This window comes from Brienomyrus brachyistius, chromosome 7, assembly GCF_023856365.1.
Source record: "Brienomyrus brachyistius isolate T26 chromosome 7, BBRACH_0.4, whole genome shotgun sequence".
Classification (NCBI taxonomy): domain Eukaryota; kingdom Metazoa; phylum Chordata; class Actinopteri; order Osteoglossiformes; family Mormyridae; genus Brienomyrus; species Brienomyrus brachyistius.
Genome location: NC_064539.1, coordinates 18,660,588 through 18,683,469, shown reverse-complemented (window position 1 = coordinate 18,683,469; position 22,882 = coordinate 18,660,588). Strand labels below are relative to the sequence as shown.

Here is a 22,882-nt window from a genome sequence, read left to right as displayed (position 1 = left end):
ATTTTGACACTGACCTGCGAATGCAATCAAAAAACTAAAAATGCCAAAAGTCTTGTATTTAGTGTGGATAGTTATGGTTAATATTAGGGGTTGAGGTCATCATTGCTGGGGTTATGGAGTTTTCCCCATAGAAATGAATGGAAAGTCCCCACAAAGATATAATAACAAAACTGTGTGTGTGTGTGTGTGTGTGTGTGTGCGCGTGTGCGTGTGCTGAACTGATGAAATGGCATCCCATACAGGGTGTCCCCCAGCCTTGGCCTCAATTCTGCCTGGGATTGGTTCCAGGCCCCCTGCCTCCCCTCTCCCCCCACCACCTCGGCCCCAGCCAGAATAAGCAGATGAAAGATGGGCGGATTTACCAGAGTTTACCCAAGTTATGTATTTTTTGCACAATGTTTATGCATGTTTACTTTAAAAGTTATCCGTTTCCTGCAACTACTCATCCAAGGTAGATCCAGAAAATTCTGTGACTAAGCCTGATGTCTTTGGACTGAGGGAGTCACCCCACAAAAGCGCCGTACTCGCAGAAATCACCACTGCTATCCTAAAATACCACGAAATCCAGTACACAGCTGTGTATTTTACTGGGACACCTCCCCGTTGGCTTTCTGGTGGGGTGAGCATTTTACACTGGTGTAGTGGCTTCATTAGGGAGCCTGGCTTTCATGATCTGCTTCTGTTTTAATGTATGATCTGCCACTGCAAACTGTACAAATGCACTGTGTGTTTCAAATGCAGGTTTCATTACTCTAGTAACTTGAATATTTAACATTTTGTTCAAATCATGAAAAAAAATATATTTGCAGGATACAATACTTCTTCTTTGCAATAACCTTATTTTCAATGTATAAGTATGATTTAATAATTAATAATAATAATAATTATTATTATTATTAAATTAAATTATTATTAACCTTATTTTCAATGTATATCAAATAGGTATGATTTACAGGGTTGTGCAAACTGTGTTCAGTATGACATAAAAAAGTAACATATTTATTCACATAATGCAGAAGCAGTACTTACTATGACCCATACTGGCCTGCCATGTTTATGTAGGTTTGCCTTGTACTGTACAAACACCAATTCCAGTACTGAGAGAGAATACACTTGCTGAATTAGTATTGAATTAGGAGTGTCAAAACTGAACATTGTCTTGCCTTTCGTTCCATTGCACTAAAACGTAGAAGTACATTAAAAATGATACCAATAACCTTCTTCCTCACTAAAATTTGCAACTAATTATATATTTTTTTTTTTGTATGCAGTAAAATTGAATTGTCTCAGGAATTTTCAGTATCAGGGAAAAAAAGAATGCAGAATTTAGTTACTTTTCCACAAATACTCTCGGCGTGTCCGAAATGGCGGGCATTTATTTTTTCTTGACCTTATATACTGAACAACAGACAGGAAGCCATTGTGGTATTGCAAGTGCATGAACTTTAAAAGCACACTGATTCCATTCATTATTGCTGTTGCTTTTTCATAGGAAGGCATCTGTGCAGTCCAGTTCCCTAATCCCCGTGCTTTCTTTTAATAAGCGTTCCCAGAGTAAACTGGTGCACGAAAACAGATTAACCGCAACTTCAGTAAGGGAAATCCGACTGCAGTGTTTGGCCCCAGCTAATTAAAACCCCACCCTCTCTCCTGCGACCATTTCCTGGAATGTGCCCACATCAGTGCGTTGACACAAAAACTGCCATTTGAAATAGCCCAGAACACTAAAACTCGCGTTCAAAATATGTGGTCTGTGTGACTTCGTATGGAATAGTCCATCAAACCAGCATGCATGACGGACAGTAACTGGTAGGATTTCCTCCAGCAGAAGTGGGGTTTTCTAATTCTAAGCCAGGAGGCCGGCGACGGATTATTAAGAGCAAGCCGAGTGCCAGTGTCTCTCCTCTCTGTCTTCGGCTACAGTGTCCTCCACCCCCGCGACCTCTGCTGAAACTGAGCAGAAACACATAAAACTGCTTAATCTCCCCCTAGCAGAAAGCAGGGGGGATGGGATGGTCTTTGTGTCTCCTGTAGATGCGTGTTCCACCACAATCACCCGGAGCAGCTCCTCGTCTCATTCGACCCCCCAAAACACACAGCCCATTCTGAAAGGCTAATCCTCCACGGCCACACCGGTGATGACCCACAGATTATTTTAATGGCCTGTTTGTTGAGGGTCAGGCACCCACCCAGAAGGCTTTGAATTGACGCCATTGTCATTCCTAGTGGGAGGTGTTGATGTGTGTGTGTGGGGGGAGGGGAGGGGGAACTCTGCCTGCTATAGTGCTAGTGCCTTCAGGCAGTGGTCTTCACTTCCACCACATCCAGAATGCAGCAGAAAACTATCGCACCATCTTCCTAAGAATGACTTTCAATATATCATGACACTCTTTGTCAGATTTCTTTCAGTTGCAGATTTTCCTGCATGGCTTTACTTTAATATGCGGCCCACAATTAATGTCACAAAGAGTAAATGGATGGACGTCTGCTTGGACAGCTATTTTGTGTACAGTTACCATAGAAGTCCCTCTGGTGTCCTTAGACTTGGTGACTGTAATTCTCGGGAAATATGGCCGGTTTTCCTTCTTGAGATCTGACCGCTCTGGCCGGCCGAGGGCTTTCATCTTGGACATCCTATTTGGATGATTCACGAGCGTCAGTCCAAACAGCACCGTGCCCCAGTCGAGGTTCACTTGGATGACCTGGAACGGCTCGCGGCTCCTGTTTGTTTGTGTAGTCTTCTGCTTTTTCAAACATGTTCCTCTATGATCAACAGATCTGACCACAGGCACGGCTCAGCTGCGGAGAACCTCGTTTGTCATGCGATCTTTCATGTAGGATGAGCGCGAGTGACCTGTGGAGTTGGGACAGACTCAGATTGCATGCTGTCACGCTATTAAAGCCTGCAGAAAAAAGCCCATTAAATATTTACATCTACCTTACATTTACATTATATTTACATTCGCTCCTTACTTATGCAAATTATACTATTGGAGCTGTGTCGAACATTACTGGTTTTCCTTTTTTTCTCTTTATTCCCAGTAAAACTTTACTGTTCCTTATTCATTACATACTTATTATAGTGTTGCTTTATGTCTAATTGCATTTCTCTAATTCGTACTATTGATCACCTTGCATTTCACTGCAGGTTCCAGGTGGCTTGTATAGCTTGCGTGTAACAATTAAGACCTTTGGATCCTTGTGTTTAATTTGCAGATGCCTCTGTCCAGTGTGGAGTACAAAAGACGTAGATCATTCATCTCAACCATACATGGCAACAGGAACGAGAAAGATGGCTTTAAGGTACTGACCCCCCCAACTGCTTTTGCAAAGTAAAATGCAGATTGGAGAGTACAAAAAACAAATAATGTATATATCATTAAAAATATAAACCACATCAATGCAAAAATAAAATCAGCAGTCACAGCAAAATTTAATATGGGATTGTAAATATAGCAATGAGGTAAATATTTGTATCGATATTGATGAAGACAATGGAAGGGATTTAAAAACCACAGTGTCTAGTTATGTGGTTCTAAGGATTTGCAAAAGTATATTAAAAACATGTTATACTTTCCACAGAGGTGGAGAATGAAGGTCACGTGAGCATCATGTCCTGGTGCTGACTTCAGAACAAAGATCTTATGCTGAGATTAGAGTCCCACTACTGCAACATTTGTGGCACAATCCTGATGTGGCCTCGAAGCTCACCGTCCATAAAAAAAGAGACGTAGATCATGCACTGGATCCACAGCGCTCTCCTGCTGAGTCTCCCTGAAATGTAATTAGGGTTAATAAGAAATCCTGAATTTAAAACACGATAATCTTACACCACTGATACCCCTATTTTCTGTCCCAAAAATATATATTAAACATCTATTTAAATATAGTATTTTCCCATTGATTTTGGGAGAATAGATTTCAAGTGATGGCTTAAAGTTAGTATGCAATTTTTTTTTTTTTTTTTACTGTATATGACTATAGATTTCTGTTGACTTAAACATGTTTTTCAACTGAGTAACATATCGACACCCTTGGCTTTTATTTCACTTTAATGGTGTTGGCTGCTGTAGTCGCACAGCTGGATTGTCTGGGGCTGGAATCATCGGGGATATGATCGTACCATAACCTTAGTGCCAGTGAATTAACCTGCAATGCAAATGAGCTGTGACCTACCAAGCAGGCAAACTTCAGAATATTGATACCTCTTTTTTATGGGGCTAGCAGAAAATTATTGTAAACCATGATCATTTCCTCATGAATTACATGGGAAAATCGTATCCTTTGTGACTGAAATTCGAAACATGAGTTTAGATTTTTGAAACCGTTTGAGAGCACTCTAAAAATGTGCTTAAATTCTTAATCCCTTGAACAAACAATCACATTATTGGCCTCAGGACAGTGCATCATACTCTAGGTATGGATAGTGTGTCGGGAGGTTTCAGGCTCCTCCCCTCTCTCTGTCATTCCCTGAATATTACAGAAATCTTTCTTTTTCCTAACCCAAGATCCAAGACAATAAAGGGATCAAAACCCGGGATTGCATTCCACATAAACAGCTCTTTTTTTTGAAAATGGACTCAGGATCTCCAAATTAAATATCCATTCTCCATTCCCACACTTAATATTTGACTAAAAATATAGTTTCAGATGCTTTGTATAATTTTTTGGCAGCCATTTTGTAATTGTGGGATGTCTGGAAAAAAATCAAAGCTGGAATTCTGCTGGAAAATAAATAGTACTCATATGAAATTCCAATGTAAATTCAGTGTAATATTTCTATTGTAGTGGGTTAAAACAATATGGCATTTGAAAATTACTTTAAAGATGTTTTTAAAATCTGGTCATATGCCTTTTCTCATAAAACATTAGCTTATTTCTATAGTCTTTTATATAAAAATATTTGCAGTGCCTGTATAAAAATATTTGTCCACTACAAGGCCATTCCTGGTGTGAAATGTAGTGGACATTTCCATCACCGCAGAGTTTTAGATTGTATATTATTGTTGTATATTATTCATAAGTAATTGGAAGAGACATTGTTTTTGTGCTTTTATAATTAGATATTAAATAGATGTTAAATATATGCAATAATGACAACTCAATACATTTTTTTTTCTTTTGGAAAACTGAAAATGGCGATATTTGGGATATATAGCAGAATCACTAGAAAGAGTATCAAATGAAGGTAGAATACAATAGAATCAAATACCCTTCTTGAGACAATGCATGAAAACACTGTAAATCAGCTCTTGCATCTGCGGTAATAGATGCTCATGGTTTTTACAAGGTGGCCTGATGACTCAGTGGTAGCTACTGTGGAGCTGACAGATTTGTGGGTTTGATTCCTGTGCCTGTGGGCTTTTCTTACTCTTGCCCTTGTTCACATGCTTCCCCTTTGGGTGCCCCAGTTTTGCCTGGTAGTCTCCATACACATGGTTAGGTATATTGGTGTGTGTGTATGTGTGTGTGTTTGTTCACCCTGCGGATGACTACCCTGCCCTCAGCATCCGGGGATAGTCTGCAATCCCCCTGTCATCCTGTCCTGTGTAGGCGGTCTGGCTGCCTATTTCACCGTAGATAACAGACACAAATATCAATGCGCACTTCCAGATGCACTGTTCCCTAGTCAGTGCATTTGGTTGAACGTTTTGTCATACCTTTATGACGAAAAAACACATTTCAGTTCACCAGCTAATCAAATTTTAAGTTTGAGTGCACCTTTCTCCCGGCCTACTGGAGCTCTCTGTCCATGATATACCAAAAACGAGACAAAGCAGGGATCAAGAGACTGAAGATTTTCTCGGAATGTTGAGATTTCTGGAAAAAAACATAATTTTCCTTGAAATCAGATTTATGTTCAGCAGACCACGATTAAAAGGCAAGATACACAGTATTTGGCTGTTTTTGTATGTATATTCCAGTTATTCCAAGTTGGTTTGAGAACTTTATAGATGAATGGTTGGAATTTTTTGATGAATTTTTATGAATTTAAACCATAACATATTAAATTAAAAGTCTGCGGTTTAAGCAAACGAGCTAATGGGGAAAAAAACATACCAGTCTTATATTCATTTAGCATTATTTTTAATTTTGGCATTTCCTTGTTTTGCATTTATATTAAGCAAAGTGCATTTTATTTTATTTTTTTTAAATCAACACATTGCACAATACATAAATAATGATGCATATAAAACGTCTTCATATTTACAAGTAATAATATATTTATATATAACATAAAATACATTTCTGTTTTTGTTTCACTTTAAATTTTAATCATTTGTCGAACAAGAGTTCATACTGCCCCCCCCCTCCCTACTTCTTCTGACGCCCCTCCCTCAAACAAACAAAAAAAAAAACAAAAAAACAAATAACTGGTAGAGGAGCTGGGAGAGAGGTTGCCGCTGCTATCGAGTGTTGAATATGACCTCCAGCCAGCAGGGGCAGCTGCTGATAAATTGCCGCGTGTAACACTGACCCCAGCCCTTGACGAAGCTGATCTGTACAGTGAAGCCTGTACGAGGCTGCTGTGTGAACTCGTGGTCGTTGGGCCGCCGCAGGCTGCCTGCCTTCTCGTAGTCGAAGGCCTTGATGGAGAAACCGGGGAACACCTTGTGCACCAGCAGCGTCCGCGAGTCGGGATTGTCCAGTGTGGCCGACTTGATGAAGATGGGATAGCAGCTGCGGTTGTAGACCCACACGCCATCCTGCTCGCGCGTCAGCTGGATGCCGTAGCCGATCTTGCTGCGAACCATCTGCACCAGCTGGCTCTTGTTCTCCGAGCACAGCTGCCCAAGGCAGAAGCCGTTCCCCTGAGGTAGGTCGTAGAAGATGTCCAGGGAGGGCTCCTGGACCGAGTAGAGGCGCCCGACGCGGGTCTTCTCCTCCCAGTATGCCACCACACACCAGTGCGCGCGCTCTCCTGACTGCTGGCGAGCCTGGGAATCTGGACAGACGAAAGTGGGGAGGCATCGTTAGCGTGGTACACATACAGGCCACGGGCATGCTGACAGTACCCAGAGCACACACCACCACTAAACACCAGTAAAATGTGATTGTTGGTGCTGGGATTCCAATGGCTTTGGATATCTGATTTAGGGGCTCTTCTGTTCAGTTAGAAGAGCAAAATTCTACTTAATAACCGAATAAACAAAAAAACACCCTTTACATCATCACTATTCAAAATTATTGTACATAACCATGGACTGACCGGTGTTATACCATTACTCTTCCGATTTGAACGTAATTTCCGCACATATAAAGCGTGCTGAAAAGCCCTTTCGCCTACACACAAACATCGGCTTCGCATCCTTAAATTTTGCCATCTTGGAAACGGTGGAGGAATTCTTGGAATTCTTACAAGAAAAGCAGCCCAAGACACTAGAAGGCAAACAGGGATCGTGTTTACATAAGCGTTAATGCTTATCTTCTGTCTGGCTTCTTTATTTTCGCTGCAGGCTAGTTAACAATGTTCTGACGTCAAGCGTGCCATAAATCTGTCCCAATCATTGTTTTATGGCAGGTTGCCTCATTCTACATCAGGAAATTATAAGTAATAGGTTTAATATTTCAGTAAGGGACTAAAAGGGAATTGGAATACTCAAAAAGCAAATAAAACGCGAGTCTTCCCATGTAGGGCGGGGGGTGAATGTTTTCGCTTAAAGAAGGAGACAAGGAGGTGATCAGACAAGGAGGTGATCGCTACTAAATTAATCAAAGTGTCCTTTTAAGATGCGCCTTGTCTGGTGTTTTTCTAAAGGTGTGAATCCTGTTAACACACAATTTGGAGAAGGAAGGCGTTTGTGGGAGTTGGGGGTGTTGGTGTGGAAGGACACCCCGTTAACTCACTCAGAGAGAGAAATGGCACAGAGACAGACTGGCCATGAAGTGGCAAACAGACCTTCTCCTTATGCATTTGTTAAAAAGCACAGGGGTTTATACCCTGCAGCCCCCCGCCCCCAAAGCAAAAGCACTGCGGACAGACTGGCAGCAGCCGAGCTTCTTCCCCCCTCATGTGCCTCATGTTGCCCTCCTTCCATATCTCTATCTCACAGAAATTTGGCCTGGAGCTTGACTACAAAGGAGAGAGGAGTGCAGCTATGAGACTGACATGGGAAGTGTAGCTATTTAATTGGCCTGCAGTTCCGCCTCTTCCTCTCGAGCGGAGACTGTCAGCCGTACCTCAATACCTACTGTCCGGATTGGTACGGCTACCTAAGCACAGCCAAGATTCGTGTTGGGAATTTCAGGTCTAGAAGCTACAAATCCAGACCAAGATTTTGATTCTACCAACCAGGTAAACATAAGGAGTCACAATCGCAGAGTATTTAACTGGTCGGCAGAAATAAAATCTTGGTCAGGATTTGTACTTTCTGGACTTGAAACAGACCTAGGACGTATCCACGACCATTTTTAACCCCGTCCTGTAAGTTCTTCTGCTCTTTTCCGCAAGCTTTTCTCAATATTTACATAATTAAATCTGTCAGCTAACAAGCAAATGCAACACTGTATATCAAAGGCACCAACCCCGCTGTCGGTGCATGAATGAAGCAGGGGTTTGCAAGGGACCAACTTTTCAATAAAAGAAAAAAACAAAAAATAAAGAAAACCACACAAAAACATGAAAAAGTGGGAAACGTGCACCAGACACAACAGGTGGTGCTTTGAAGTTGACGATCTGAGGAATCCTTTCACGTCCAGGTTCATCATATGCACTAAAACCTTAAATAAAAAAGGATAAACAACATCCTCCGTCAGCTGAATCACAATATTGTTCCCAGTTGTGGATCTGTAGCCCACACTCGCTCCAGGCTTTATCTTCGCATTGTTCCAGAGGCATCAGCAGCCCCACAAACACTCCTTGCACTGTGAGTCTTGTAAGAGAGGGAGCCTTGCTGTCTCAGGCAATCACATGGCTTCCTGTCAGGGCTTGTCATGGGTGTGAGGTATCCTCCAGCAACCTGGATTCAGTTTTTTGTTCGTTTTCTTTAACAAACAGAGAGCAAGAACAGCAGCCATTCCCGGAGGTTTCCATGAGTTGCAGAAAAAGACTCAGAAGTTGAGACGACCCCTTAGGTAGCATGAGCTGGCCAGGTAAAGCAGGGCCCCCCCACCCCCAACACACACACACACACACACACACACACAGCCTGTCACCCCAGCCCTCATCGCCAGGTCAGACTCTCACGGTTTGCTGTTCTGTGATTGGCCGGCTGACAGACTATTTTAGTTCGATCCAATGCCTATCATTCTGATGCAGCAGGGCAGGAATGCATGCCAGATTAACAGTATTAAATAAGATTATCAGTGTGTGTGTGTGTGTGTGTGTGTGTGTGTCGGGGGTCAGAAGCAGACAATTGGTGTCATGCTAGGCAATCCGAGTGCACCGTCGTCTACTGGGTGTGAGAACCTCCACTTCAGCGGGGCTAATTTTGGAACCACCAAGTCCAGGTTTCTCCACACAATATCCCCTCTCACATGACGCAGACATGCCAAAGACATGCACCATGGGAAAACCTGCCGGAGCGTTTCATGCAGTCAGCCGCGAGCTATCTGCAGAGATTGGAGGATGGGGGGGTCGGCTTATTCTAAAACTTGGGGGGGGTTAACAGGAAAGCTGTATCAGGGATCTTCTTAGTTCTCGTCGTCCTTTCAATTCTGCCAAAAATGACGGGGCTCCACGAGATCCTCAAACATGCACTACTGCCACCGAAGCTCTCATTCCCACTTCCCACAATCCTCTGGGCCTTGGGCCGGGACTCTCCAGCTCATGACAAGATCGGTACGCCGTTTCCACTAATTTAGTGTCTTGCTCTAAATTGGCACCTTCCTCTGCTCTTGGTGTCGTTTGTTTTTGCTGCCGATGTGTGTCTGCGTGTCTGTTCAGATTACAATGTTAGACTCACTGATGCAAACTCTCCGAAAAAAAGCATTTGAATGAAAATAAAAATTGGGGGGATTAGCCTGCCTCCATATTCTCTATCCTCTGTTTTTTTGGCTGTTAAAAATTCTCTTTTTTTCTTTTAATCGTCCAATTTATTTATGAAACTCAAGTTTCAACCTCAAATTTGTCAATACTTTGACCAAAGTGACCTGCTGTGTGTAACAACTGAAGATTAATCAAGTGCTCTGTTGCTGCGGGCATATTACTAGTCAACAAATTAGCTTGTGACAGAGGCACACGGGGCGATGGCCTGAGAAAAAGCAACACTCCCCCACAGGACTGGAGACAGCTTGCTGTCTGGAAAAGTTAATGATTACTGCTGTCTGGGCCTACACTGTGATCTGCTTCAGGACACGCCAACACACAGTCACGCAGCCGGGGAAAATGTTTTTATGGCTAAAATGCCACTGATCCTTCAGAAGAGCAGTACTAGCCAAACATGCCACAAATTACTGACGAGGTGAAATGTACTTTTCTTTTGAAGTGATACACAAAATTTCAGTCTTAATATAAATATTTATTCTCAAAACAAACAGTACATCTGCCACTGCGGCCTGATCCAGATTAGCATACGATAAACAGTCTCGCTAGCCCTCCGCTAGCTGTGTTAGCGCGCGGAAAACGACATCCCTGTCCTGTTTGCCAGTCTCTGCCCCTCATAGGATGTCCTTTTTTTGAAGCCAGTTAATAAAGGAAGTTCTAATTAGGGAAGGGGGGGGGTGGGGGGGGTGCAAACAAAGAAGATGCAAGTCCCTTTTCCTTTGTTCCAGAAACAGAAAACCACACCTATGCTGTAGGAAAGTTTCCAAGCGGGAAATAGCTGGAATTCTTTGGTTGTTTGTTAATACAACTAAAATATGAAATACTATACATGTGTTATGGAAACACCACATATAAAAGACATTTAAGGACACATGATATGGGGGGAAAAATTAAATTATATTTAGGTAACGCTTCTTCCTAAATACCGAATTAGCAGTCACTCACCTGCAGTGTGAAACATATCCTCCACCAATCACACGCACCGACAGATCCCTCTGTCCACACAATCCTACAACCAATCAGTGTGCTTCTTAAAGCCTTCCCCCAGTACAGTTCCACCCTACATCAAGGTCGCTCTCATCATTAAGGCTCCTTCTGGTTCATTCCACTTCCATGGCAACGGAACTAGGAACCCCTTCCAGGGGCCTCTCGCTATTCCCGCTGTTATCATTCCGACGCCATGTCGTTACGACTGAGTCTGAGAGGGCAGGTAATGTCTCCCAAAGCAGAGGAAAACGGCACAGAAGAGTAACGCAACTCTGATTCGCTGCTGGCGACCCATCCGTCTGTGCTGGGTGCCGGGGCCCACAGCACGGAGGAACAAACAAGCGCCTGCATTGTTCCCCATCCAGAATGTCAGCGATCTCCGTGGGAACCTCAGCGCGGCGCTTCTACGACAACCAGTTCAGCGAGTCAGCCACCAATCCTCCATTGTTTTTAAATAATCTTTTTAATTATATTAAAAATGCCCCCCCCCCTCTCCCCCACTGCCATTACTTTTAAAAGACTGCAACACAGACTGGAAACTTCAGTCTGATGGGACCATGACATGTTACTGAAAGAAAAAGTCAACGCAAGATGTTATTAAGATAACAGAGCATCGAAACTGGAGCCCCGGTCTGCTGCTGGGTTAAGCTCTAATGGCTCGAAAGGAAACGGCAAGTCACATAAAACCCATCGCGCCAAAAACGCGGACGTGTACATGCGCCTGTACTCATATCTATGTGGGGACCCTCCATACATTTCTATGGGTAAAACCCTAATCCCAACAATGACGACCTTATTCAGCCCTAACCTTAGCCATAAGTAACCAAACAAAATACAAGACTTTTGGCACTTTTAGTTTTTTTGATTGCAGTCACAGATTTTTTTAACAATTGAGTTTCCTCCTGTGGGGATTGAAAAAATGGCCCCCATAATGTCAAAATAACAGGTTTTTAAATCACCTTATGGAGACATTTGTTCCACACAATGTTAAATATACATAACACACAGGCACACAGACACACACACACAGACACACATAGACACACAGACACAAGCAAGGTATCCAGTTCTTTTGTTTGATTGTTTGATTCTACGCAAGACCCCAACATTTGGTGCTGAGCCCACCAGCTCCAAGAGGCTCCTGTCTTAGCCTGCGGGTTGCAGCCAGGGGCCTGGTCCTCAACACTCAGGTTTCTTTACTTCCTTGGGCCACCTCAGAACCATCCTTCACTTTAACGTGCCTGATTCAGGATACCTCCCAGCATTTAGCTGCAAAAAACATCTCAGGCCCCTTATCTAGTCGAAACTCTCTGCTTCTGTCGTCTTCCCTGTGCCTCCTTATGCTGTTCTGCAGCAGCGCAATGATACTGGGTGGAGAAGCAGGGAACAGCCAAAACCAAAATTAACTCCCAAGAAAAGAGCCTCCTTGGCTGTAGCTTTTGGAAAGGAAGTGGAAAGTAATAAAAGATCCTCAACTCAGTCAATTGAGCAACAGGGCTGCTATAAAATTAAAGAGAACTGCTGTTATTCCTGCCTTGCCCCTTTTGAGCAGGGAAGAAAATGAAGAGAAAATAGTCCAGCTTGGAAAATGGAGGTACATTGCCCACTGGTCAAGATTTTGAAAGCATCTTCCTGGTCTTTCATTGGATTCACATTCTAAGGTACGCCACCGAAACACTGCAGCACGGGCCTATTCCCCCCTCAAAGACATCATGCCATTTCCTGTGCCGCCCGTCAGCTTTTCCTGTTAACCGAAATGAGCAGATGTGATCCCAGTTTGTTTGGTTTAAGGCTTCGGTATGGAGGGAACATGAGCCGACAGACGCCAAGAGCTGACTGCTGGTGGGGCCCACGGCCCCTGGAGATCGCGACTAGGGGCCTATCCTCTTACTGGGGCGGGGGTGGGGCTGGGGAACACTCCTGCCATGGGGGCAACTTCATAGGAGCACCGAAGGTCACTTAATACGGCTGGCGGAGGAGACAGAGAATCCCTCGAAAGGTAACAAGCCAATTCCTATAGCCGACGCAGGCCGGAGGAAGAGCAGGACGTAACGGTTTAATAATAAACCAGAGACTAAATTTAACTGGCGAAGGAAGTGACTGTGACAGAAGACTGGTGGCTGGAGCCTTGCATGGGTCACTCAGTCCCATTTGAGGACGGGTACAAGCCGTTGGTGCTATTTCACCATGTTCTCTTACACAGATACCCCTGGGTCACTTTGAATAAGTACCAGCATACATTCCATCATCCTTGACCCCCCCCCGTCAACAGTTACATGCTCAAGACACTTATGACTCACCAACCTCCCAGATGAACCATCTAACCGCAGACTACCGGCATATATACGGGACAGGGGATCTACCAAACGTTTTTGTTCAAGGTGGGGAGGGAGGTCTCCAGAAAGTAGACAGGTCTGCTTTCCTCTCCCCCCAGGTCCATATCTACATCAATACCCAAAGGGAGGGGCAGACCGCAAAAGAAAATTTGCCGGGTCTAAAATGGCATCCTCCTTGATGCAGACCTGGCACTTAACCGAAGGTGACGGAGAACCGTCAATTAAAACACGAGAAGAACCAGAACCCCCCAGACCCCACGGCTCCTTTCTGCGTACCTGTGATCAGCGGCCCACCCTGGTGGGAGAAGAAGAAGTACAAGAAAAAAAATTACAGATGCCAGGAAAAAGCCCCGTGTGGCCAGAGGGACTGGAACGGCGTTCGGGGCCAAGAGCTACAGACGGACACAGCCAAGTGGCGGTGGGGCCCCGCGCTCCACTCCCGCGCCTCCCGCGCCCATGGCTCCGCTCCGCTCCCGCGCCTCCCGCTCCCATGGCTCCGCGCCTCCTGCTCCCATGGCTCCGCTCCGATCCCGCGCTTCCCGCTCCCATGGCTCCGCGCCTCCTGCTCCCATGGCTCCGCTCCCGCGCCTCCCGCTCCCACGCCTCCCACTCCCATGGCAACGCTCCTGCGCCTCCCGCTCCCACACCTCCTGCTCCCATGGCTCCGCTCCCGTGCCTCCCGCTCCCATGGCAATGCTCCCGCACCTCCTGCTCCCATGGTTCCACTCCCACGCCTCCCGCTCCCATGGCAACGCTCCCACGCCTCCCGTTTCCATGCCGCCGCTCCCGCGCTTCCCGCTCCCATGGCTCCGCGCCTCCTGCTCCCATGGCTCCGCTCCCGCGCCTCCCGCTCCCATGGCTCCGCTCCCACACCTCCCGCTCCCACGCCTCCCACTCCCATGGCAACGCTCCTGCGCCTCCCGCTCCCACACCTCCTGCTCCCATGGCTCCGCTCCCGCGCCTCCCGCTCCCATGGCAATGCTCCCGCACCTCCTGCTCCCATGGTTCCACTCCCACGCCTCCCGCTCCCATGGCAACGCTCCCATGGCAACGCTCCCATGGCAACGCTCCCATGGCAACGCTCCCACGCCTCCCGTTTCCATGCCTCCGCTCCTGTGCCTCCCGCTCCCATGGCTCCGCTCCCGCGCCTCTCGCTCCCATGGCAACGCTCCCGCACCTCCCGCTCCCACGCCTCCCACTCCCGCGCCTCCCGCTCCCTGGCTGTCAGCCCATTCTGTGTTACAGGGTGACACGGTCAGTCCAAGACCGACGTTTAATAACTTCCATATCCGGGACAATAGCGAAATCACTCTGTTTCCAAGTTTTACTCACAAGTGGGGGGTAAAACCCCTAGCGGGGGTAGGGTTAATGCTAAAGCCTTTTATATTTTTATTTCAAATATTTGATTCAAAATGCTGCTAGAATACAATTTAGCTGCAGTTTTCCTCAAGCTACGTAATGACTGGCTACGTTTCATCAATGCTTGATATATTCTCCAATTCTTGTTAGACAAGCTATATATTCCAGTTTTATTTACCACGCAGCCTGGTGAAAAAAACAGGTCTTACCCTAGTAATTTCCACTAATTACTAAAATAGCGACCTTTAACACTGACATTCAGTTACAGCTGACCCTTTCGTTCAAAGCGAATTGAGAGTAAGTACGTAGATAAATACGTTTACTATAGGTCTGAACGGAGCAGTTCGGGTTGGGTCACTCGCTCAACAAAACCATGGTACCTCGCCTCTTAAGTAACTGGCACGCTTCGGTTTAGAAAACTATATTAGTACACAATTAATATGGCCCCTCATACATTTGTTTATTTTGGAACAGGTGATGTATTTCACGCCTTAAAACCTTTAATGTTAAAGAATCGAAAATAATAACGACGATGAGGAAATGGTCTGTACGTCGAGCATCCGCATTTCACACATAATAGACTACAAACTGAAAATAAACCAACCAACACTCGCGAACGGGCTGAGGACGGGGGAAAGCCGCGCGTGCGCCCGTGCGTGACGCTCCTGTCCCCACCCTGCTCCTCTGTAAATACATCCAGAGAACAACATAAAAAGGGCAGAGTGAGTGAATGAAAGGGTCAGTGCTGGGGCGCCAGGACGAGTGTGCTGCTTTTGTGAGAGGCCCCCGGGGAAGCCGAGTTTTCTTCCCCTGCCAGAGAAATCAAGCCCCTGGCTCCAAGCCTGGCCCCCCACCCCCTGCCCCCCGCCCCTTGCCCCCCGCCCCTCACTGAGTCCCATTCACGATCGTGCCTCACCACAGTCAGCCCAGCCAGGAAGGAAAATGGGGGGGGGTGTTTGAGAGGGGGTGGGTGGGGTGTGCTCGGGAGGGGTTGTAGAGGTTACTTTAGACTCCAGTCTGCCTTTTTTTCCGCTTTATACTGGGCATAAAGCTCCTGTTTAGCTAACAGACTGGACTTCAGAGCCTGTTTAGCACTGAACAGACCGTAGCTTTATGCGAAAGCTAGACGCCGCCTCCGGGGCACCTCGCATTCAAAAGTTCAAAAATATGTATGTATGAGTTAAATAAGTTCTGTATGGAACGTCGGCCAGCGATATTCACGTCACCGGAGACGCCCGGGAGAAACACATTCCTGGGAAAACAAGGATAGCAAATGGCGATAGTGGGGCAGCCAGGGAAAGCGTGTCGTCTGAGCGGACCGGCGCTGATCTCGTGGATCTCCAGAGACGGGCCGGCGCTAAAAGTCACCCGACGCCTGACCTCCTGCCCTTACTGGCACCCCCCTCCCAAACCCCTAACCCCCATCTCCACAAAAGAAAAGAGCGAGTAACACTTACCAACTCCCATTTAGAAAAAACAGAGGAAGGGAGGAAAAAAAACTTTTAAAGTTTCCATAATGAGAAACATCTGTACAAGAATTTGGAGAGCAAGAGACAGAGAGAGGGTGAGAGAGAGAGGGAGGGCGAAAGAGTGAGAGTGAGTGAGAGAGAGTGAAAGAGAGAGAGGGTGAGAGAGAGAGGGGGGCGAAAGAGAGAGTGAGAGAGAGAGAGAGAGGGTGAGAGAGAGAGGGGGGCGAAAGAGTGAGAGAGTGTGTGAGAGAGAGAGGACGAAAGAGTGAGAGCGAGGGGGGAGTGAAAGAGTGAGTGAGAAAGAGTGAGAGAGAGGGAGCGAGGGAGAGAGCACTGTAGATTTTCTTTCCCATTTTCGTTCGAACAGCCCACATTATGTAGCCCTTCATCCATTTGCTGGGGGTAGACAATAATGCTACCTAATAAGACGTACACAGTAGATGGATATAGACCACTGAGTTTTCCCTTGTAATATTGACAGAAGCAGTAAATAGAAATGCCTTGTTATCCTTTACGCTCTTCAGGATGACGTCCATGAAAGACCACAGCCAGAAAAAGGAAAACTGCCTGAGAAATTACTAATACTGTCTGCCTGAGCATGACAAACCAATACCTTAAAAATCAAAAAGATTCTCTCAGCCAGATGAACAGCATTCAGCTTTGTGACGTAGCACAACACAACGCACATGTTTAAGAGAATGACCCCAGGCTTCTAACTGCAATAAGGCCCCTACCGAATTGTTCCATTTGAAATTCCAGCACCAAGACCTTGCCCAGAATAGAATACATATTATCAAACATGTTCTTCTGTGTTAAATGAGCATGAAAGGCCCGTAGAAGAACACTTCAGCTTTTTAATGACGGACAGCCCAGCTTAGACAGTGAGACCACGGACAGGTGTCCTACCTGAGAGCCCCACAGGGGCCGAGTAGTTTGTTTCCCCAGTTTCAGTGGAAGAAGGCACAGGGTCTGGAGAATCTGTGGGGGGGGGGGGGGGGGGAGAGACAGGCGAGGGTTATTCACACAGAAGACGCTCCATCAACATGCCCAATCTATACATTTTTCTTCTTCAGTCGAAAATAGCACACAGAGAGCATCTAGGAAGTACACAACAGCCCAAGAGGTCAGAGAACATCACAGGAGCAAAGAAGATAATCCATCCAGCACAACAGAACAGAAAAATCTGTCACTGACTGCACACACACATATCATTCACCGCTTTCTACACACAAAAACATTTCTCAACCATCATCCTAAACACCAAACACTGGGAATTACCAGCGACCTCGCTGGTACAGCTGGGGTCCCCCAGCTGGGACTGATGTTGATCTTCAACGGCACCAACACCTAAACTCAAACTCCCCTACGAGCACAGAAAGTAATGCGATATTTTCCCTCATCTGCACCAAGTGCTATTCATAATAAATAAACGGCATCAAGAAAATAAGAATGGAGAAAACATCTCACTGGCCTTATCAGCACAGTGTGACGCCACTAATAGAAATATACGATTCAGCAGGATACACTTAATCAACTCAAAAACAATGAGGGAGAGACAGGAAAATAGCCTCAGCCTTGAACACTGTATACAGTAAATTTTCTTAATAGCAAACTGGAGGAGAGGAAACTCTTTTGCTCAGAGCCCTAATGTTTAACCCTGTGTTCTCTATAGCTTTCGTGACCAATAGCTAATTTCCCCCCCTACTACACAATGAAGCATGATAAACACTGTATATGAGAGATGATGAATGCCTTGCTAGAGTATTTCTGACAGTAATTATGAATTGTCAAGACGTTATTTTTAAATAGACTTCATTGGTAAAATACATATTTCTGGAGTTAATTCTTTAATAAACTGTAATAAACTAGAGCTTATTTAATTTATTTGCCGGATCATGTTGGGTAATAGGCATTGTTTAGTCACTTCTTCAATCCGGTTCTCTCAATTCTGATGAAAACTGAAGGCAGGGACAGCTGGCCTTGGCGAACCAATGCATCCCTCTCTCCAGTCATCAAACAATACGATCCATCCTGGATCTCCTTTCTCTGGCTTGGAAAACGCAGTGCTCTTTTCCTGGGTATGCCTCTTGGACCGCAGGACCGAGAGCGTCTCTCTGAGCCAGAAAGTCACGAGAAGCCAGACGGCAGCTTCAAACACTCCATGATTCATGTCGCAGGGAGGGAAAACAAACTCACATTTCATGCTGGCGGATCTGGTGCCGTCCAGGCTCAGTCGTCACTGAGAGGCGAACATACCGAATTCATGTCTGTAAAAGCACCTTCTATTCCGCCATACTGTTTTCAGGTCTTATGCTATATAAATCCGCGCAAAGATACAAAACATTACTGGATAGACCGTTGAACCTTAAGAATCCAACACATTGATCCTATTACAGCTGACTCAAACCATTACACTGACCCACTTATCTACTGATCTCAAAAAATAAAATAAAATATTAACAACAACAATAATGCTAGTACTTCCCAGGCATTCACCAGAACGCTTCATTCTGGTGAATGCAGGATGCAGGACGTTTCATTCAGGGAAGCGCAGCCTGACAGCTCTGAATTACCGTGCTTCATTCATGCGTGGAGGATCATGGGACATGTAAATAACATAGCAGACAGTCCATTCAGGTGACGAGATCCTGCCACTCGTTTCCCGCGGAGCCCCTCACGCTCACATGACAGTGTCAGCGCTGCGTCTTAAAACAAAAATGAAAGTTGCCTCTATGACTTCCCCTTTCTTGCCACTGTCCATTGTTCTGAGGGTTTTTTTCCCCCCCTCTGTCCTCAACAGCGAGACAGGGAAGCGCGGCATATGTCAAAGAGCATGGAAACATTTCTTTCTGTCGAGCTCAGTGAGCTTAACTTCTATTTTCAATTGTATATTGATACTCTATTGTTTTTTTTATGGAGCTTGTCTGTTTTCATTATTCTTTTTTTTATGGATTTGACATAATAATTGTTACTCATACACACAGCACTCTGATTCTATGTGATACATGATTAATTAAGCCTAAGCAAAATCGGTATTAAAAAAAAACACCCGGAATGTCATTATGACAGTAAAGTAATATGTCCAGGCACATTTCAGTTTTTTCAATTATTTTCCGGCTAAATATATCAAGGATTAAAGTCCCTCAAGTTACAATGAAGAATTGAATATTAAAATAGACACAAAAAAAATCTGGTAATACAATATATTCAGCTTGTTTGACAACCAGCAATGTCACATAAACCAGAACAGGATAAATAACCATATGAATAGCACAGAATTCTCACTGACCCTAAAAGTTAACATAAAAGAGCCATTAAAACATATGGCGAGCTTCCATTTCTGCACACAGCCTAAATCCACGCTTTCGAATGGGTTATCTAGAGCTCCGCCACTGCCCGCAGACATACAAGCACGCACACGCAAGTTACCCACACAAATGTCTGACAAGAAAAAAAAACAGCCATCGGAAGATCAATTCGACAGATAAAAGTCGGCGCAGTGTCTTTGTGCAGTCTCCTGTGTGATCCACATTTCCGATTTCCTCTAAACCAGCCTCCCCCCACCCTCCAGCCATGAGGCCCCGGTCTCCCTGTGCCCCCGGTGCCAGTGCAGTTTATCTACCCTGCCAGGTCACCCGTCAGCCAGAAGTTTGTGCAGACAACCACTCCAGGGTTGGTGCCAGCCAGAAATGGGTCCCGGCCTTGGCCAGCGTCCATGCTATTACAGGGTCCTGGCCGGCCAAAGGCGCTCCGGCTTCCATAAATCACATCTCACGGTGGACCTCGGCTTCATAATAAAGTTTAAAAGCCCGACTTTAGAAAAACAGGCAGCCTTGCTGCTTAGGCGATATAAAAAGTACAATATTTTTTTTACTGGCCACAGAAATTCTGGAGACATGAATTTTGTTTTATATATATATATATATATATATATATATATATATATATATATATATATATATATATATATATACACACACACGTGGACATATATGGATACATTTGTTTGCATGTGTATAAAGACAAACATTTTAACCCTTAAGAATTTTATTTAAAAAGTTCCGATAAACTAATACGAAGTACGACCAAACAACCAAAGCCAAGGAATAATGCGCTATTCAGATACATTCCAATGATTTCGTAAACTGAAGGGTATATATTATTTGGAGACTGATTAGAAAACTTACCTGGTGGTTTTAAAAAGTCCACGGGGTATCGTGAATAGGGAGGCGGGGGGGACTCTGCAATGAAAAGGGCACATGAGGAGGCATGGCTGTGCGTGAAGGAGAGGCAGAAACCATGATAACACTTGGCATTCTTCTTGCAAACTGTTTGTCTTAGCAGTGAGGGCCGGAGGCAGGGCCTGGGAGGCGGCGATCGCCTTGATATTTAGCAGGCAGATAAACGAGGGGGCGCCTGGCGCCAGTCTCCCGTCTATCTGCGACCGGGGCAGGGAGATACGGGCCTCTTTTGGCTCGGGGAAGTGACTGTAAAAGCGGCAGCAGCCTCATTTACAAACTGCCGCTTATTCCGCCCATTCCCGCTGCCTCGCCGTAGCAGGAATTACTGTGAAAACGTGTTTTATACCAAGAGCCCGTTTACAGCACGATTAATAAAAATCGACCAGATATGAAAACGTATGAGCAATCGGCGACTTACATTTTGCTCACAATTACTATCTTCACGTGTTATTCTTAAAAAAGTAAATCGTGATGTTGCCGTTTTACGTCTAAGCATGTAATTAATTCACATTAACGCAATATTAAATTATCTACCAATTCGCAGTCAATAAGTGAATAAGCGAAAAGAACACCAGCGGCTGATCTTAGCCATAAAATGAACAGATATTAATATCTTCTTTCTACTTTGAATAGGAAAATAAACTTTTCTTTAGCTCTTTATGGGCAAGAGATGTTTGATCTTTGATACCCTGATGCACTAGTAGTAGCATAACAAACTGTGCCATGTACTGACATTATACCATCTTAACATCTCCGTATCACATTGGATACGTGATATTAATATCCATATTATATTTGCAAGACACTTACCTAATTCACAAAGCCGACTCATATGGTGCGGATTGCAGCAAACAAGTTCGGGGTTAATTTTCCCATAGGATTCACAGCAAGAAAGCCTCTTTAATTCCGAAGAGTGCCTGAGATCCGGCCACCTGAACACTTTATAGAGCAGCAAAGGGAGCGAGTACGAGTGCTGACCCAGTTTGGAGTCCACTTTGCCGGGCAGGAGAAGACAGGGGCTCCTGACGCCCCCCTTCGACTCCACCGCCTGCAAAAGCGCCTCTAATTGTTTCTCTTTGATCTTTTTCAGGATCGAGTGGGTCAATACTTTTAATTCAGCCTCCGCTCCAGGGTTAGATTTGGAAACCTTAGTCGATTTGCCCATGCAGCAGCCCTTGGATCCATGCGTTCGAGTATCCGCCTCCCCGTCGCCCTCGACAGGCGCACGGCTCCTCCAGAGTCGCCGGACGAGCCCCGATCGTTTGGTCCTGAACATGCGGGACGAAAAGAAGGTTTCCCGGCTAAAAAACGAGCATGATGTCCGCAAATCATGAAGGATCCGGGATCCGAGTCCAAGCAAAGACAAGCAGCCTGAAATGATCGTACGGAAAAACTGGGGACTCGAGCAGCTAAGACAATCTGTAGCATAAGCCAGGCTTCAGTCTAAGATTTATCCCTTATACGAAAGGACGCTTTCAGAAATGTGCTAATGTGCATCGATGATATACTTTGGGGTAGTTGCAGAAATAATAATGCAGATCGTAAATACATGTATCATTTAAGTTATAAACATTTAGTCGGACAGCTGCATAAACTGTACATGCACGCAAAATACTGTTCAATGCAACTGCAACATGCAGTATACAGACTCCACTGGTAATGTTTAGCTAATTATAGCTAACTACAATAAACGCTACATTCAGTCATGCACTTTCTTCTGAATGATTTCAAACAAACACTGTAATGTGTATTTACGTATACGAAATCACGGCATACAGATTACTATAGTGCCGGTTGGAATTTTTTAAGTAGGGTTAAAAAATATATATTGCACAAAGAAACATATCCATTCATAGCCAAGCTTGTCCTGCGTCCATAAAAGAAAAAAATTAAATCCAAAAAAACAAAATCTTCCAAGACGCCAGCGAACCTTAACCGGTGCAACAAAGGCTGCTGTCTGTCTTCCCCCCTTGGCTTTTAACAATTATCAGCTATATCCGTATTGCGATATTCAGATCCGCAACAAACATTGCAACTGTTTGCAGAAAACCAGGGGGATTCTTTCCAGCAGAACAAAAAAAAGCAGAAAAAAACGCTCAAGCAAAATCCAAGACTAGTCAAAATCAATCTGATCGAACAGAGTACTCGCGTTTCCTATAAAGACCTTTATATTTCGTCCCTTTAAGAGCGGTGCATCTTTTATATATGATCTGTTATATATCCTTATTCCGACTCATCCGACTTCTTTTAGCTGAAGTTGCGGCGCCCGTGTATATAAGGAAAAGCAGAAAGTTGAGCGCGTACAAAGAGGCGATGCGATGTGGAGAAGCGCCGATGGCCGAAGTGCCCTCGCCTCCCCCGGCCGCCTCTGCGCGCTCGCAGCCGCCGCGGCTCCACTGCGCATCGGCGCGCCCCGTCACGTGCCTGTCTAGACACTCTGTCGCTTAAAAAAAGTGATTGTGTTGCGCAAACAAGAGATCAAGTGGCTCGCCGCTAGATAGAGAG

The 22,882-nt window shown here is 45.1% G+C and overlaps 2 protein-coding genes and 1 long non-coding RNA gene across 3 annotated transcripts in view; 1 reads left to right on the top strand and 2 right to left on the bottom strand.

The window, feature by feature from the left end:
• The window catches only part of bxdc2 (brix domain containing 2), a 277,175-nt gene extending 263,744 nt beyond the window's left edge, over positions 1 to 13,431 (bottom strand). The window contains exon 1 of the mRNA XM_049019743.1: positions 13,428 to 13,431. The gene's annotated coding sequence lies outside the window, so the exon portion shown is untranslated. The remainder of the gene's footprint in view (positions 1 to 13,427) is intronic.
• LOC125746103 (uncharacterized) lies at positions 459 to 3,861 on the top strand. Its single transcript, XR_007398847.1, has 3 exons — positions 459 to 619; positions 3,217 to 3,303; positions 3,583 to 3,861. It is a non-coding gene; the product is annotated as an uncharacterized LOC125746103 (long non-coding RNA).
• smad7 (SMAD family member 7) lies at positions 6,103 to 22,840 on the bottom strand. The gene is made up of 4 exons (XM_049019740.1): positions 21,188 to 22,840; positions 20,324 to 20,377; positions 17,043 to 17,114; positions 6,103 to 6,946 (listed from the first exon to the last, which is right to left on the bottom strand). Exons 1-4 carry the CDS (start codon positions 21,651 to 21,653, stop codon positions 6,408 to 6,410), a joined length of 1,131 nt encoding a protein of 376 aa, XP_048875697.1. The 5' UTR covers positions 21,654 to 22,840; the 3' UTR covers positions 6,103 to 6,407.
• Between the last annotated feature and the right edge of the window lie 42 nt (positions 22,841 to 22,882).

Excerpts from the sequence above, each read along its gene's own strand:
- smad7 (XM_049019740.1), bottom strand. The coding sequence starts at position 21,653 with ATGTTCAGGACCAAACGATCGGGGCTCGTCCGGCGACTCTGGAGGAGC. Across the intron at positions 17,115-20,323 it reads GGACTTTTTAAAACCACCAG|ATTCTCCAGACCCTGTGCCT; the intron begins GTAAGTTTTCTA and ends CCCCCCCCACAG. Across the intron at positions 6,947-17,042 it reads GGCCCCTGTGGGGCTCTCAG|ATTCCCAGGCTCGCCAGCAG; the intron begins GTAGGACACCTG and ends TCGTCTGTCCAG.